This window comes from Lytechinus pictus, chromosome 4, assembly GCF_037042905.1.
Source record: "Lytechinus pictus isolate F3 Inbred chromosome 4, Lp3.0, whole genome shotgun sequence".
NCBI lineage: Eukaryota > Metazoa > Echinodermata > Echinoidea > Temnopleuroida > Toxopneustidae > Lytechinus > Lytechinus pictus.
The window spans coordinates 31604990-31618826 of NC_087248.1; the positions used below are offsets into that span (position 1 = coordinate 31604990).

The 13837-nt window shown below is 36.1% G+C and overlaps 1 protein-coding gene and 1 non-coding gene across 2 annotated transcripts; both read left to right on the plus strand.

Annotated features, from left to right (window-relative positions):
* The first annotated feature begins 245 nt into the window (after positions 1–245).
* On the plus strand, positions 246–6995 carry LOC129258703 (large ribosomal subunit protein eL24-like). The gene is made up of 3 exons (XM_054896935.2): positions 246–521; positions 4456–4516; positions 6846–6995. The coding sequence occupies exons 1-3, from the start codon at positions 313–315 to the stop codon at positions 6918–6920; spliced, it is 345 nt and encodes a 114-aa protein (XP_054752910.1). The 5' UTR covers positions 246–312; the 3' UTR covers positions 6921–6995.
* On the plus strand, positions 3967–4049 carry LOC129259758 (small nucleolar RNA Z195/SNORD33/SNORD32 family). The gene has a single exon (XR_008584369.1). It is a non-coding gene; the product is annotated as a small nucleolar RNA Z195/SNORD33/SNORD32 family (small nucleolar RNA).
* Positions 6996–13837: the final 6842 nt, after the last annotated feature.

Here is a 13837-nt window from a genome sequence, read left to right on the forward strand (position 1 = left end):
CAAGTGGTCATTAGACCAAAAAAGAATTGGACTGAGTGGGTTTAGCCCGAATGTTGTTAGCCCATCTGATGATTTGCCCAAGTGATATTAGACCATCCGTCAGTAAACCAATAAAATGTGGGTTCAATTTATTGAAAATTTACATTGATTAATATAACAGTATTAGTATCTTTCTCTTGCCCCTGTTTGTTTACAGAATGTTACCTTCTGCAATGGCAGACTTTAGAAAGAGCTTTTAACTCATCTTATCGATTACTCAATAATTTTCTTCAGGTCTTCAATTTCATCAATGGCAAGTGCAAGGCCTCCTTCATGATGAAGCGCAACCCACGTCGGGTGAACTGGACGGTGCTCTACCGTCGTAAGAACAAGAAGGGTTCCCAGGAAGAGATTACCAAGAAGAGGACACGTAGGACCACCAAGTATCAACGTGCCATTGGTAGTGCCTCTCTTGCTGACATCATGGCCAAGAGGAACCAGAAGCCAGAGGCTAGGAAAGCCCAGCGTGAGCAAGCCATCAAGTAAGTACACACCTGCATTATTATAATTTTTATTTAATGCTGGGCCATATGCTATAAATTTAGATGTTAAGGAAGGAAGGGGCAGAAAAGGGGGGGGGGGAGGGTACAAGTATATACTTGACGAGGATAAGCAAACAAATACCGTAATGCAGGGTGCTACATAACTTTTTTGAAGCACTTGCCCAGTCGGCAGTCGGGCAAGTAAATTTTCAAATAGTTGGAAAATACTTCCCGAATATAGATTTCACTTGCCCGAAAAAATCCTTCAAAACAAAGTTTTATTGCTTCAAAACAAGTAATAGCCTTATAGTTTTACATACCATACCATTGACGGCTTTAAAAATACATTTTTCAACATGACTACTGATGTACCTTGTAGTTGTATTTCTTTTTTTTTAAAGGTCAAGTCCACCCCAGTACAATATTGATTTGAATAAATAGAGAAAAATCAAACTAGCATAACACTGAAAATTTCATCAAAATTGGATGTAAAATAAGAAAGTTATGGCATTTTAAAGTTTCGCTTATTTTTCACAAAACAGTGATATGCACAACTCTGTGACATGCAAATGAGTCAGTCGATGATGTCCATCACTCACTATTTCTTTTGTTCTTTATTGTTTGAATTATACAATATTTCATTTTTTAGAGATTTGACCATAGGGACCGACTTGACTGAATCATATAGTGTTAAACAATGCTAATTTCACATGTTCAGGGAGGAATTGATCACCGTTTCATTTGACAATGAGGAGAAAATTAGAATATTTCATATAATAAAATACAAAAGAAATAGTGAGTGGGTGATGTCATCAGTCTCCTCATTTGCATACCAACCAGGATGTGCATATAACTGTTTTGTGAAATTAAGCGAAACTTGAAAATGCCATAACTTTCTTATTTTACATCCGATTTTGATGAAATTTTCAGTCTTATGCTTGTTGGATTTTTCTCTTTTTATTCAAATCAATTTTTTTGGGGTGGACTTGTCCTTTAAATGATTTTTATCTTGAACATCATGACAAAATATATGGTAAATATGCTCTTTAATTAATTTCCTAATCTCATATATTTTCCATATATTTTGGAAGGGACTAGGACACAATAAAAAAAAGGGGAAATCACTGAAAATAACCAGAGAAAAAAAATAAGAGAGGGGGAGAGAATGAAAGAAAAAAAGTAAGAAGAAAGACGGAAAGGACAAAGAAATAAAGGAAGGAAGAAAAAAAAAAGGAAAAAAAGAAAGAGAGAGAGAGAATGGCTGCGGGGAAGAGCAAGATGGAAAGAAAGAAGGGAAATGAGGTGAGAGGAAGAGAAAGGAAGGAAAGAAAGGAATGATTATAAGGAAAAAAAAGAAAGAAAAAAGGTAAACAGAAAGGAAGGAAAAGGGAAAGAAAGAAAACGAGAAAAAGGAAAGAAGGAAGAAAGAAAAGGTTTAAGGATAGATGGAAGGAAGGAAAAAAAAAAGATAGATACAACGAAAGAAATGAAGGAAGGAATGAAGGAAAGAGATGAAGGAAGGCAGAAATAAAAAATAAGGAAGAAAAGAAAGGATGGATAAAAAAAAAAAAGATCAAAAGAACAAAAGACAAAAAAAAGGAAATCAGAAAGAAAGAAGGAAAGAAAGAAAGAAAAAAAATAGAAAAAACTGAGGGGAAGAGAAAGGAAGGGAGGAAAGGAACGAATAAAAAAAGAAAAAAAAGGTATAAAGAAAGAAAGGAAGAAAGAAGAGAAAAAGAAAGGTAAAGGATGGATGGAAGGAAATGAGAAAGAAAGAAAACGAAAGGAAAGAAGATAGGAAGAAAGAAAAGGTATAAGGATAGATGGAAGGAAGGAAAAAAAAAGATAGAATGATAGACAGAAAGGAATGAAGGAAAGAGATGAAGGCAGGCAGAAAGAAAAAATAAGGAAGAAAAGAAAGGATGGATGGTAAAAAGAAAGATAAAAAAAACGAAAGACAGAAATAAAACAGAAAGAAAGGAAGGAAGGAGAAAGAAAGAATGAAAGACAAAAAGAAAGGAAGGAATGAAGGAAAGAAATAAAGAAATTAAAAGAAAGGGATGAAGAAAGTAAGGAAGAAAAGGTAAAGAATGAATGGACGGAAGGAAGACAGTAAGAAAGAATGAAAGGAAGGGGAAAAAGAAGGAAGGATTAAAGAAATAGGTAAACAAAGGTTGGATGGAAGGAAGAAAGATAAAAAGAATGACAAAAAGAAAGACAGCTATAGTAACAGAAAAAATGAACAAAAGAAGGAAGGAAATTTAAAGAAATAAAGAGAGATTCAAAAGAAGGAAAGATAGGCAGAAAGAAAGAAAATAGAGAGGAAGAAAGCTCAAACTATCCAGTCATAAATAAAGAAGAAAATTTATCAATTTCCTTGGCAAAAAAAATAGTGACGAAAGAAACCACGTTTATCAACATACACAAATGCATATTATGTGGGACTGTCAAACAATGTACTTCAGTGTGTGCGATACAGACGATCATTCGAAACCCGATCTTTTTGAAGCATAACAAAAGTGAAAATTTCTCCTTTTACTGCTTACAAATGACAGAGCTACCCCCAATTTTAAGGAAATATGGACACTTCAAGAATTTTCATTGGTAAGAAATGTGAATTTTGACAGTTCTGTGGGAGATTTCTTCCAGAGCAAACTTCGTTCGTGCAGCACCGTACTCCGTAGAAACTTAACTACATGCATCGGCTGCGTGGACTAGGCGCTAGGTATGCTAGACTGCCATTGATTCTGTGTGTGTGTGTACGTCTCTGAGCTGTGTGTTTATTGCAGAAAATGGCGCAAATTTTGCAATTCGAAAGAAGAAATGAATGATATTGCTTTTTTTTTGTCTCTTTTTCTTTTCTATATTTTGATGGTGAAATATGGGGAATCTTTCTAAAATATAATTTCCATAGGAGAATTTTGCTTGCCCGATTCGGGCAAGCAGTTTTTGTCTTTGCTTCAAAACACTTGTCCGATTCTAACTTTTACTTGCAATCGGGCAAGCGCTTATGTCGCACCCTGAGTAATGGAAATTGTAAAATCATCTTGGGTTTTTTTTTTTCCTCTTTTATGTAGCTTTGTCCAAATTGGTGTGGGTCAAAAACACAAATGAGAAAAACATGTAATTGGTCTTTTGATTTATTCAACTACTAATGTTGACTTTGCAAATTGGATTTGTAGATGAATCAGGTTTTTGAGCCATTGGGGTCTGACATACACTTGCAAAATGTTGAGTAATTTCGGAACAGTGTACCCTAGAATTTCGAATTTGGTTTCAGAGTTGTACATGTCTTAAAAAGAAAAGCTCATGATGGCAACACTGCAAGTTTTTTACATTGTAAATCTATTTCAAGAATTTTTAGGGGGAGCAATGAATTAGCACCAGAATTTACCCGCATTTTATTCCTCTCCATTGAAGTTTTGAGAGAGAATAGTGATATCAGCCTGTCAGTGATGAAATCATCTCACTGTTTCGAGTTTAAAACAATGAGAAAACTCTTTTACATGCACTACCATCTGAGATGGGCTGAATTTCACTCTTTAAATTAATTATACTCATGAATATGATTCATAAAATAAATTTGCAATGCCAAGACCAGAACATTATTAAAACTCTCAATAGACCTTTTACATATGACGTTATAATCTCATAGCGCCCTCCCTCAGAGGATATAGGAATATGTTTATACAGAGATGCGCCAGCTGCAGATCACCAACGCATGCAAGGCACCAGCTTCATCCTCTAAGATGGTGGCATGATAGTGTTAATGTAAAAGGTCAAAAGCATTAGTGATCTCAAAATTCAAATTCTCATTAATTCTTCCAAACCACCTTTGTGAATCCAGGCCTTTGGATTACAAGTTGATAACAAAATATTTATAGAGGACAGAAGATGTGATTCCATTAAGTAACATGCATTTTTTTTTTCTCAGGGTTGCCAAAGAAAAAACGAAGGCAAAGAAGGCCCTCAAGAAGGCTGCAGCTCCACCCAAGGTAAGAATTTATTGTTTTCATTAGCAGCTATTTAAAGCTACTGAAATCCTTCAATCTCATTGGCTGAGATCAATAAAAAAGTCACCACAAGATATATAATGAGACAATACCCAGATGTTTGTGTGGTAACCCCTTAGAATACCCAGTTTTCCTCCCGATAGTTTTCAGGCAAAAAAAAGAATGGGATTGGGATGAATACATGAAAATCAAAGCAAAATTCAATAATACAAAACTGCATATTCTGCTCAAAGCTGTTTGCATTGTTTAGCATGTATTCACCAAGCTTCAGCTACACGGTAACATACATGTTTTGTACATGTCACCGTAGAAGGTGGAAAGGGATGTTAACCATGAAGAACAAGGAATTGCCATGTTTGAAAACAGAAAACTAGGGTCTCTAGCTAACACTAGTCACTACATCTAGTGAAAACAAAATTATCAAGAAAAACAAGTTATATAGAGTTTGGAAGGAAACCTTATGGCAACAATATTTATGAGAAATACCTACGTCAAATTGTTGGGGTCACCTTGGTTGGGAGCAGAATAAAAGAAATTATATTAGGGTTGAATGAACCCATTCAATTTTTCTATTTTCACAATCATTTGAGGGGGGGGGGGAACCTTCCCAATAAGTTGGTGAAATTTTACATCTATGAAATGGCCATCGGTTTCTCATATTTCCTTGAAATTATTTTGATTTAGTTGGAAACCAAGAAAATGAAAAAATTTCAATTTTTTCTTACTAGTATGAAAGATCCTTGTCAGTTGATGTCAGTCTTGTCAACCTACATGTGGGACTACTATAATGGCATTATTGTAGTTACCACATTTATTATGGCATTTGTAACAAACATCTACAAAAAAGATCTCTCAACTTAAAGCTAAATAAAAGTAGTTGCAGTAAAACACTAATTTCTTGAGAAAGTCTGTAAAACCAAGGTTAAGTATGACTTTATCATCGGGGAATTAGATCTGGTACAGTTACATAAACTGAACTTTGTGAAATCATAAAATCTAAGCTGAAATATGATCACACTGAAGATCGCCAACACAGATAGGCACACGTAGGACAATGTATTATTGCTGGAATAAAGACCCAACGGAAGTGACCGAATCCGCGCTTATTTTGCTTATTTCTCAGCAATTACACAATTTCTTCCAGAATCCTTTGGCACATATTTTTTATTCATACAAACAGACACTTGGGTGGTCATTATATTAGATTCTGTAAAAAGTCATTTTGAGATCGTTACCAGAACTGTATTTTATTGTTTCATATGTTTTTTATATGTATTTGGGTGTTTTTAACCTTTGTATTCTTTTTAATTGCTCTTTAATGAACTTTGGCTGGGACCATTTTGTAAAATAAAGCATAAAACCAATCCATCTAAACCAGGAAAAAGTGAATATGATAATTTTTTTATGTTTGGTTGAAAACACATTTTGCATTGACTTTGTATGTGAAATGTTTGGGTTGATATGTATGTATAAATAGTCGCTCAGTGTCGTGGTGTGTGTGATTTTCACAAAAAAATTGTCTGAAAAGATGTTCAAGACTTGAAAGTAAAAAATAAGGAAGCCATTGGTCGCCTTTCAGCAGCGTAGTCATAAAATTCACCCCCCCCCCCCACATGACTACAAATCCAACTCAGTATTTTAAAATAATATGGGTCGTCATTTTATTAGAAATTGAAAATCTGATCTCATTTTGAGAATGTGACTTAACAAGAATCCAACTTTTAAACACTTATATGTTTTTCACCTTGCACTTATTTTCCTTAACCCGGGAAATAGGTAAGGCTAAGACCCCCCCCCCCCCCCCAATTTCTGGTGTTAAGCTTAGCCCACTTCATTTTCACACTACATTTTAGCAAAGTGGGCTAGCACGATAAATAGTATGGTACTATCTGGCCCTGCAAAAAAGCAGGGTTAGCTAGCTTATTGCAGTGCTAGCACCACAATTGTGGTGCTAAGAGATGCAGTGTGAAACAAAACCGGGCTAAGCATTAGCCAATCAGAGAAGTCAAAATGGCACATTAATCACGCTCTGTGTGGCAAGATCATCAATATTCATGAGCTGTGCGATAGTCCAGGGTTAAGGCGTTAACCCTAGCAAAGCAAATAGTATGGGGTTAAGAAAGACGGTGTGAAACTGAAAAAAAAATGATAGTATGGGGTTAAGGATAGTCCGGGGTTGAGGATAGTATGGGGTTGAGCAAATGCAGTGTGAAAATCATATTGCAGGCAAATAAAAACAAAACAATGGACTCTTTTGTGAATCAGAAGATTATGATTGTTTTTATGTTTTTCTTTATCTTTTCATCCACAGGCGAGAGCAGGCACAAAAAGCAAGGCACAACAGAAGGTAAAATCAGCAGCACCACGTGTTGGCGGAAAGCGATGAGGACACTCTAGGGAGGGTGGCATTAAAAAACTGTACAGATTGCAGGAATGAATAAATGAATTCATCTGCAATGCAGCTTATACTTTGTTCCTGTTATTTTCTGTGGTGTATACCTCGTTCCCGTGACGTATGCCTGTGTTTCATAATACATGCCCCACCAATAAGATGACAGACCTTGTGGCTCAACCAACTTACTTTTCCCTATGTAGGCCTATAGCACCATGAGTAAGAATTTTAAAAACAAGGAAATGTTTAACTGAACAATGAATCCCAAGCACGGGAGAATACTGGTAGGATAAATCAGCAGACGTACAAGTTAGATCCCAGGAATACTAGTATTTAAATAAGGTAGACATAAATTGATGAATGCATGGTGTTAAACCCATATGAAAAGTAGCGACCTCACAAAAAGGCTGCATCTTGTGCTCATGTATTGTGAAAAGCACAAATTGGTTGACAACCACCTGTTAATTTTCAATATTTTAGGTGTTCGGTTGACTGATGTAGGTAATGGGATTACAAAGATGATGATGGTGATAGAGTTAAAATAATGGCAATGGTGATGATGATGATGAATTGATGATGATGATGATGATGATGGTGATGATGATGATGAATTGATGATGATGAATTGATGGTGGTGGTGATGATGTAGATGATAGTTGTGATGATGGTGTACGAGCATGGGGTCCACGACCATCCACTTTGTAATGGGGGTGAAAAAATTGGCAAGGGGCAAAACAGAAGAAGTATTAAAAAAATGTAAGGGGTCGGGATGAGCGAAATCGACTTATGTTTGGATTCTTGTCGGCGACATAGGATTATACATTTGTGTTATTTTTATAAATCATTGTATGCCTGTTTTCTATTAGTTTATTTCATACCATTATTTTTGTCTCGCCTGCATAGCAGAGCGAGACTATAGGCGCCGCTTTTCCGACGGCGGCGGCGTCAACATCAAATCTTAACCTAAGGTTAAGTTTTTGAAATGACATCATAACTTAAAAAGTATATAGACCTAGTTCATGAAACTTGGACATAAGGTTAATCAAGTATAAATGAACATCCTGCCTGAGTTTCAGGTCACATGACCAAGGTCAAAGGTCATTTAGGGTCAATGAACTTTGGTCAAGTTGGGGGTATTTGTTGAATTACTATCATAACTTTGAAAATTTATGGATCTAGTTCATGAAACTTGGACATAAGGTTAATCAAGTATTAGCGAACATCATGTGCGAGTTTCAGGTCACATGACCATGGTCAATGATCATTTAAGGTCAATGAACTTTGGCCGTGTTGGGGGTATTTGTTAAATTACCATCCTAACTCTGAAAGTTTATGGATCTAGTTCATAAAACTTGGACATAAGAGTAATCAAGTATCACTGAACATCCTGTACGAGTTTCAGGTCACATGACCATGGTCAAAGGTCAATGAACTTTGACCATGTTGGGAGAATTATTTTCAAAATCTTAACCGAAGGTTAAGTTTTTGAAATGACATCATAACTTAAAATAGAAAGTATATGGACCTAGTTCATGAAACTTGGGCATAAGGTTAATCAAGTATTAGTGAACATCCTGCTAGAGTTTCAGGTCACATGGCCAAGGTCATTTAGGGTCAATGAACTTTGGTCAAGTTGGGGGTATTTGTTGAATTACTATCATAACTTTGAAAATTTATGGATCTAGTTCATGAAACTTGGACATAAGGTTAATCAAGTATTAGCGAACATCATGTGCGAGTTTTCAGGTCACATGACCATGGTCAATGATCATTTAAGGTCAATGAACTTTGGCCGTGTTGGGGGTATTTGTTAAATTACCATTCTAACTCTGAAAGTTTTCGGATCTAGTTCATAAAACTTGGACATAAGAGTAATCAAGTATCACTGAACATCCTGTACGAGTTTCAGGTCACATGACCATGGTCAAAGGTCAATGAACTTTGACCATGTTGGGAGAATTATTTTCAAAATCTTAACCGAAGGTTAAGTTTTTGAAATGACATCATAACTTAAAATAGAAAGTATATGGACCTAGTTCATGAAACTTGGGCATAAGGTTAATCAAGTATTAGTGAACATCCTGCTAGAGTTTCAGGTCACATGGCCAAGGTCATTTAGGGTCAATGAACTTTGGTCAAGTTGGGGGTATTTGTTGAATTACTATCATAACTTTGAAAATTTATGGATCTAGTTCATGAAACTTGGACATAAGGTTAATCAAGTATTAGCGAACATCATGTGCGAGTTTTCAGGTCACATGACCATGGTCAATGATCATTTAAGGTCAATGAACTTTGGCCGTGTTGGGGGTATTTGTTAAATTACCATTCTAACTCTGAAAGTTTTCGGATCTAGTTCATAAAACTTGGACATAAGAGTAATCAAGTATCACTGAACATCCTGTACGAGTTTCAGGTCACATGACCATGGTCAAAGGTCATTAAAGGTCAATGAACTTTGGCCGTGTTGGGGGTATTTGTTGAATTACCATCCTAACTCTGAAAGTTTATGGATCTAGTTCATAAAACTTGGGATATAAGAGTAATCAAGTATCACTGAACATCCCCTGTGAGTTTCAGGTCACAAAACCAAGGTCAAAGGTCAGTTAAGGTCAATAAACTTAGGCCATGTTGGGGTAATTGTTGAATTGCCATCATAACTTTGACAGTTTATAGATAGAGTGAATGAAATGTGGACATGGGTGTAGTTGACAAGTCTTAAGTCACCGTTCAAATGTCATTTATGGTCAATGAACGTGGTATTATGTCATTATATGAATGGTGTTTTTGTGAATGATTATTTTATAGTAGTTTTCAAAGCTAGCACTGCTGCTATATTAAATCGCGTAATGCAGGCGAGACTGCCAGAGGCGTTCCACTTGTTGTTGTTTTTAACGTTGGGTGCTGACGATTTTTTCATATTTTAAAAATAAGACCCCTCCCGTCAGTTCGTTCGAAAAGATGTTTTAAAATTCTCCTCTTTATACATGTAGCATTCCTTCAAAAGCATTTTATGTATGTAGGGCATTTGCCATGATAACAAATGCAACGGCTTTGCTTTGGCATTTTGGTTACATGTAAGACCTAAATTGTGTTTATAATTTTTACACCAAACCGTAATGGAAGTACCTACCCCTATGTGAACTACTGAAATATCATAAATTAGTTCAGTGACACAGTTTTACCTGGGTTGGGTGGGTATCAAGTTGTGGCCCGATTGGAAAGAGCTCATTTTACTCACTTTCATTTAAATTTTCGAAAAAGATATGTTGAAATAAACGGGGTCATTATTATACGTCATCTAGGGCAATAGTAAGAATTATACACAGAAGGTATCTTTGGAACAGTACACGAATCATCGCTGAGGGCGTTCGAACGGTTTCTAAAGTAACGAGCGTACATGCCAGAGCTAAATGACATGCCATCCACATTTCCAAACCATGACCGGTCAGTCATTTGCAAGTTTTCTTTAAGCTAAAATAAATGACTGTCAGCCAATCGTCTGATTAGATTCCATATTTTATTTAAATCAAAATAATGGGTTTTTTTCTGATTTTTTTCCTTCATATTTTGCAACATTGTTGATTAAAGGTATTGTTTAACTTTGTGAGCAGCCGATTAAAAAAATTCTCAAATCACGATGAAACATGTGTACAAGTGCATGTATTAGAACTAATAAACCCTGAAAACAACCATTATTGAGAATGAAAAGCTAAAACTACAAGGCAAACCCCGATTTTGTAAATAGGCGTCTTATAGACGCCTAAATAGTACACATTTAAGTGTATGGGATGAAATTAAGATGGTGTTTTCGGTCACTTTATATTTCAATTTTTGAAGCACTAAATAATTATTTTCGAGTCAAAACATTTCGTTCTATTGTTGACTTCACCACATTCTAATCTCAACATTGTTATCAAAATCTATCATCCCTTCTTTTCCTCACCCCCCCCCCCCCTTCTCTCTCTCCCTCTCTCTATAGAATGCTTTCATGGATAATCATACACGCTCTGATCTGTTATCTCAGACTCATTACCTCCTCCCCTTTCCCTTCTTTAATTCTCTCTCCTACCTACTCCCCCCCCCCCCCCCCTTCAACATAATCTGTCATCAAATTTCCTGTAATGTATGATCAGAATGACTTTTTTGACAGGCCGATTTATATTCCCGGCCTAAATCAATTGAGATTTTATATTTGTATCAAAGTAACATATATTCAAAATATCACGAAACGTTTACTGTTCATGGGCCGCGGAAACGGGGGGGGGGGGGGTTGGATGGGCTTTAGCCCCACTTTTTCCCAAAACCGTATACAAAACCTAAAAATGACCATCTGATTGTAATTTTTGCTTGGTCAGAGCCCCCCCCCCCCCTGCTTTAATCATAATATATAATGCATAAAAATAGAAGAAAGCGTAAACGGGTACTGAGATGAACAAAAACTAAGGCTAACTCAATTTTTCAGTTTTTATTTCTCATTTCCAACAAAATGGCAACAAAATTTTGGCTCGCCCAATTTAATAAACTTGCTGATTTGTATAAAAACCTCAAATTTCCTTCCATTCTCATAAGATTTATTTTTCGACAAATTATTACAAAATAAGATTGTCATTAATATAATAATAACTCTTATTTAACCAGGGTAGTCACTCTCAGTTGTATGCTGTTCTTCCTTGCATAACATAACATGTTATTACCATTCTCATATACATCGAGCGCCTGCCACAAGAAGGAAAAAGGTCCCATGTTTAAAGTCTTTGGTGTGACTCGGCTGGGGATCGAACCCACGACCTCCCGTTTATGAGGCGGTGCTCTACCACTGAAGAAGAATTTTTTTTTATTATTTCCAGAAAAAGGTGTATGCCCCTGTAAACAAATTTGAGCCCCCTTCAAAACTTACCTTTTTGCACCGCTACTTTCTTCTGCCCATATACCTCGGATATTTTTTCAGTATTGCAATTATCTACCGAGTCAGTGATTGACATTGATTTCATCGTCAACGAATCTTATTCAAACAAAGTTCGTTGACAAGATAATTGCAAAAACAGATTATAAAGAACATTAAATCACCTCGACGGTAGCAGCAGCTGAAAGAAGCGCAGCTCTGTTTGTATCTTTCTATTCTGATAGCGTTATAATTTGATTCTTTAGGTTTCACCTCGTTGCACTACCTGTCAAAATGGAAAAAGCAAGAAAAAAAAAACTCCACGATGACAATTTTAAAAGGGATGAGAGAAAAAGCACCTTGAGAGAATTACATGAAAGAACAGATCTTAGTATTCAAATACAGGTACAAATACATTTTTTTTCTTTGAAAATAGGATTACAGTCCCTCGACACCCGCCCCATTGTGTCAGCACCTCCAGCAGCTGAACTGTAGATTAGCCATTATTAATCATCTACATGATCATGTATATGGAACAGATTGATATTAGAACAAAATCACATTAAATCAACCGGTGATGATTATTGATTGATTTTATTCGTCAAGAATATCACAGGTGATATGATATACAATTAATTTGAAGAATACCTTGACAGGATAGCCCATGAAAGCCGAAAGGCTTATTTCCAATTGGGTCCTATGTATAAATGGTTATCCCATTAGACGAACTGGAAACTCGACTATAGGATGAATAAACGTAATGGTAATTAGATGAAGTGACGAGATCATTTGGGTGTTAGACCAACTAATTAGATCAAATGATAAACCAAATCGGTATTATACTAAATAGTTGTAGACAAAATGGCTTTTAGACCAAATGATAATTGGACGATGTGATGACTAGACCATCTGCTTATAAGACCAATATTAGACCGAATCATGTTAGAACTTTTATCTTAGTCCAACAGGTTCTAGACCAAGCGACAATAAACCGATCCGGTAGATAGCCTATGAAATGGCTGTTTTAAGGTTAGATATACCCATTCAAAATTCGGTGATATTGATGAGAATGGCGTATTTAAAAAAATTATAATTTATAATTCAATAATTCAAAATTTATATTACATTATAGTCCCAACACACACTTTCGTCAAAACCGGGGGAGGGGCTTTAGATGAAGGGTGGAGATCCTGCCATGGTCAGGGTCGTCGGGGTTGGGGTACACCGCGCCGGACTATTCCGGATATCGTCTGTAAATTGGCGCCCCAGTCAAATAATGAAGAAAAGGGTCGAGAGGGGGGGAGAGAAAAAAAAAATGAAAAGAAGATAAAGAAGGAAAGAGAAAAAAAGGAAATAAAAAAGGAGAAGAAGGGCAAACAGAAGAACAAAAGAGTGAAAATAGATGGAAAGATGTAAAAAGAAAGAGAATGATGACTGGGTAGACGAGGTTTTGAAGTAACATGTTATTATGTAGAAGTCTGAGATGTTGTCCATTGGGAAATGTTTCTTAGGCAATCGCAGGATTGTTGAACTGACGCATGTGCTCCAACTGCTTCATGAGACCTACCGTGTTCTTGCTCGGTCTTGCACCATCTTTTTCGATGAATGTTAAATTGCACTGACTCTTTTATCGCTAAAGTGTGATCTCTATACCGAGAGTGATTAGAATTTCCCAGTTTTAGGAGTAAATCGCCAACAAATTTCATCTTGCTCTTCGCGCTCACATTGTTTATTGAGAATTGAGATTTGCAACTTGTTCTTTTTTTTTTTAAACGTGTTACTCGGCCTTCTCTTCCTCATGCCAGTTCCCATACCTCTCGCTGATATTCACACCCTTTCTCACCTTTCAAAATCGCTTGATTCGGTTTTTTTTCCTCAATCATTCCATGCCTTTTATGTTTTATCAGATTATGGATTTTACTTATGTATTTTTAAAATATCTATGTTATATTCATGTAATTTCTATGGTTTTCCGGGGAGCAACCCAGCCTGTACGGGTTATTTAACCTTTGTTGTCTCCCCGAGA

What these genes read in the sequence shown, in the direction of transcription:
- LOC129258703 (XM_054896935.2), top strand. Translation starts at nt 313, where the DNA reads ATGATGAAGCGCAACCCACGTCGGGTGAACTGGACGGTGCTCTACCGT. An exon ending in CAGCGTGAGCAAGCCATCAA is followed by an intron (nt 522 to 4,455) that starts GTAAGTACACAC and finishes TTTTTTTCTCAG; the next exon opens with GGTTGCCAAAGAAAAAACGA. An exon ending in AGGCTGCAGCTCCACCCAAG is followed by an intron (nt 4,517 to 6,845) that starts GTAAGAATTTAT and finishes TTTCATCCACAG; the next exon opens with GCGAGAGCAGGCACAAAAAG.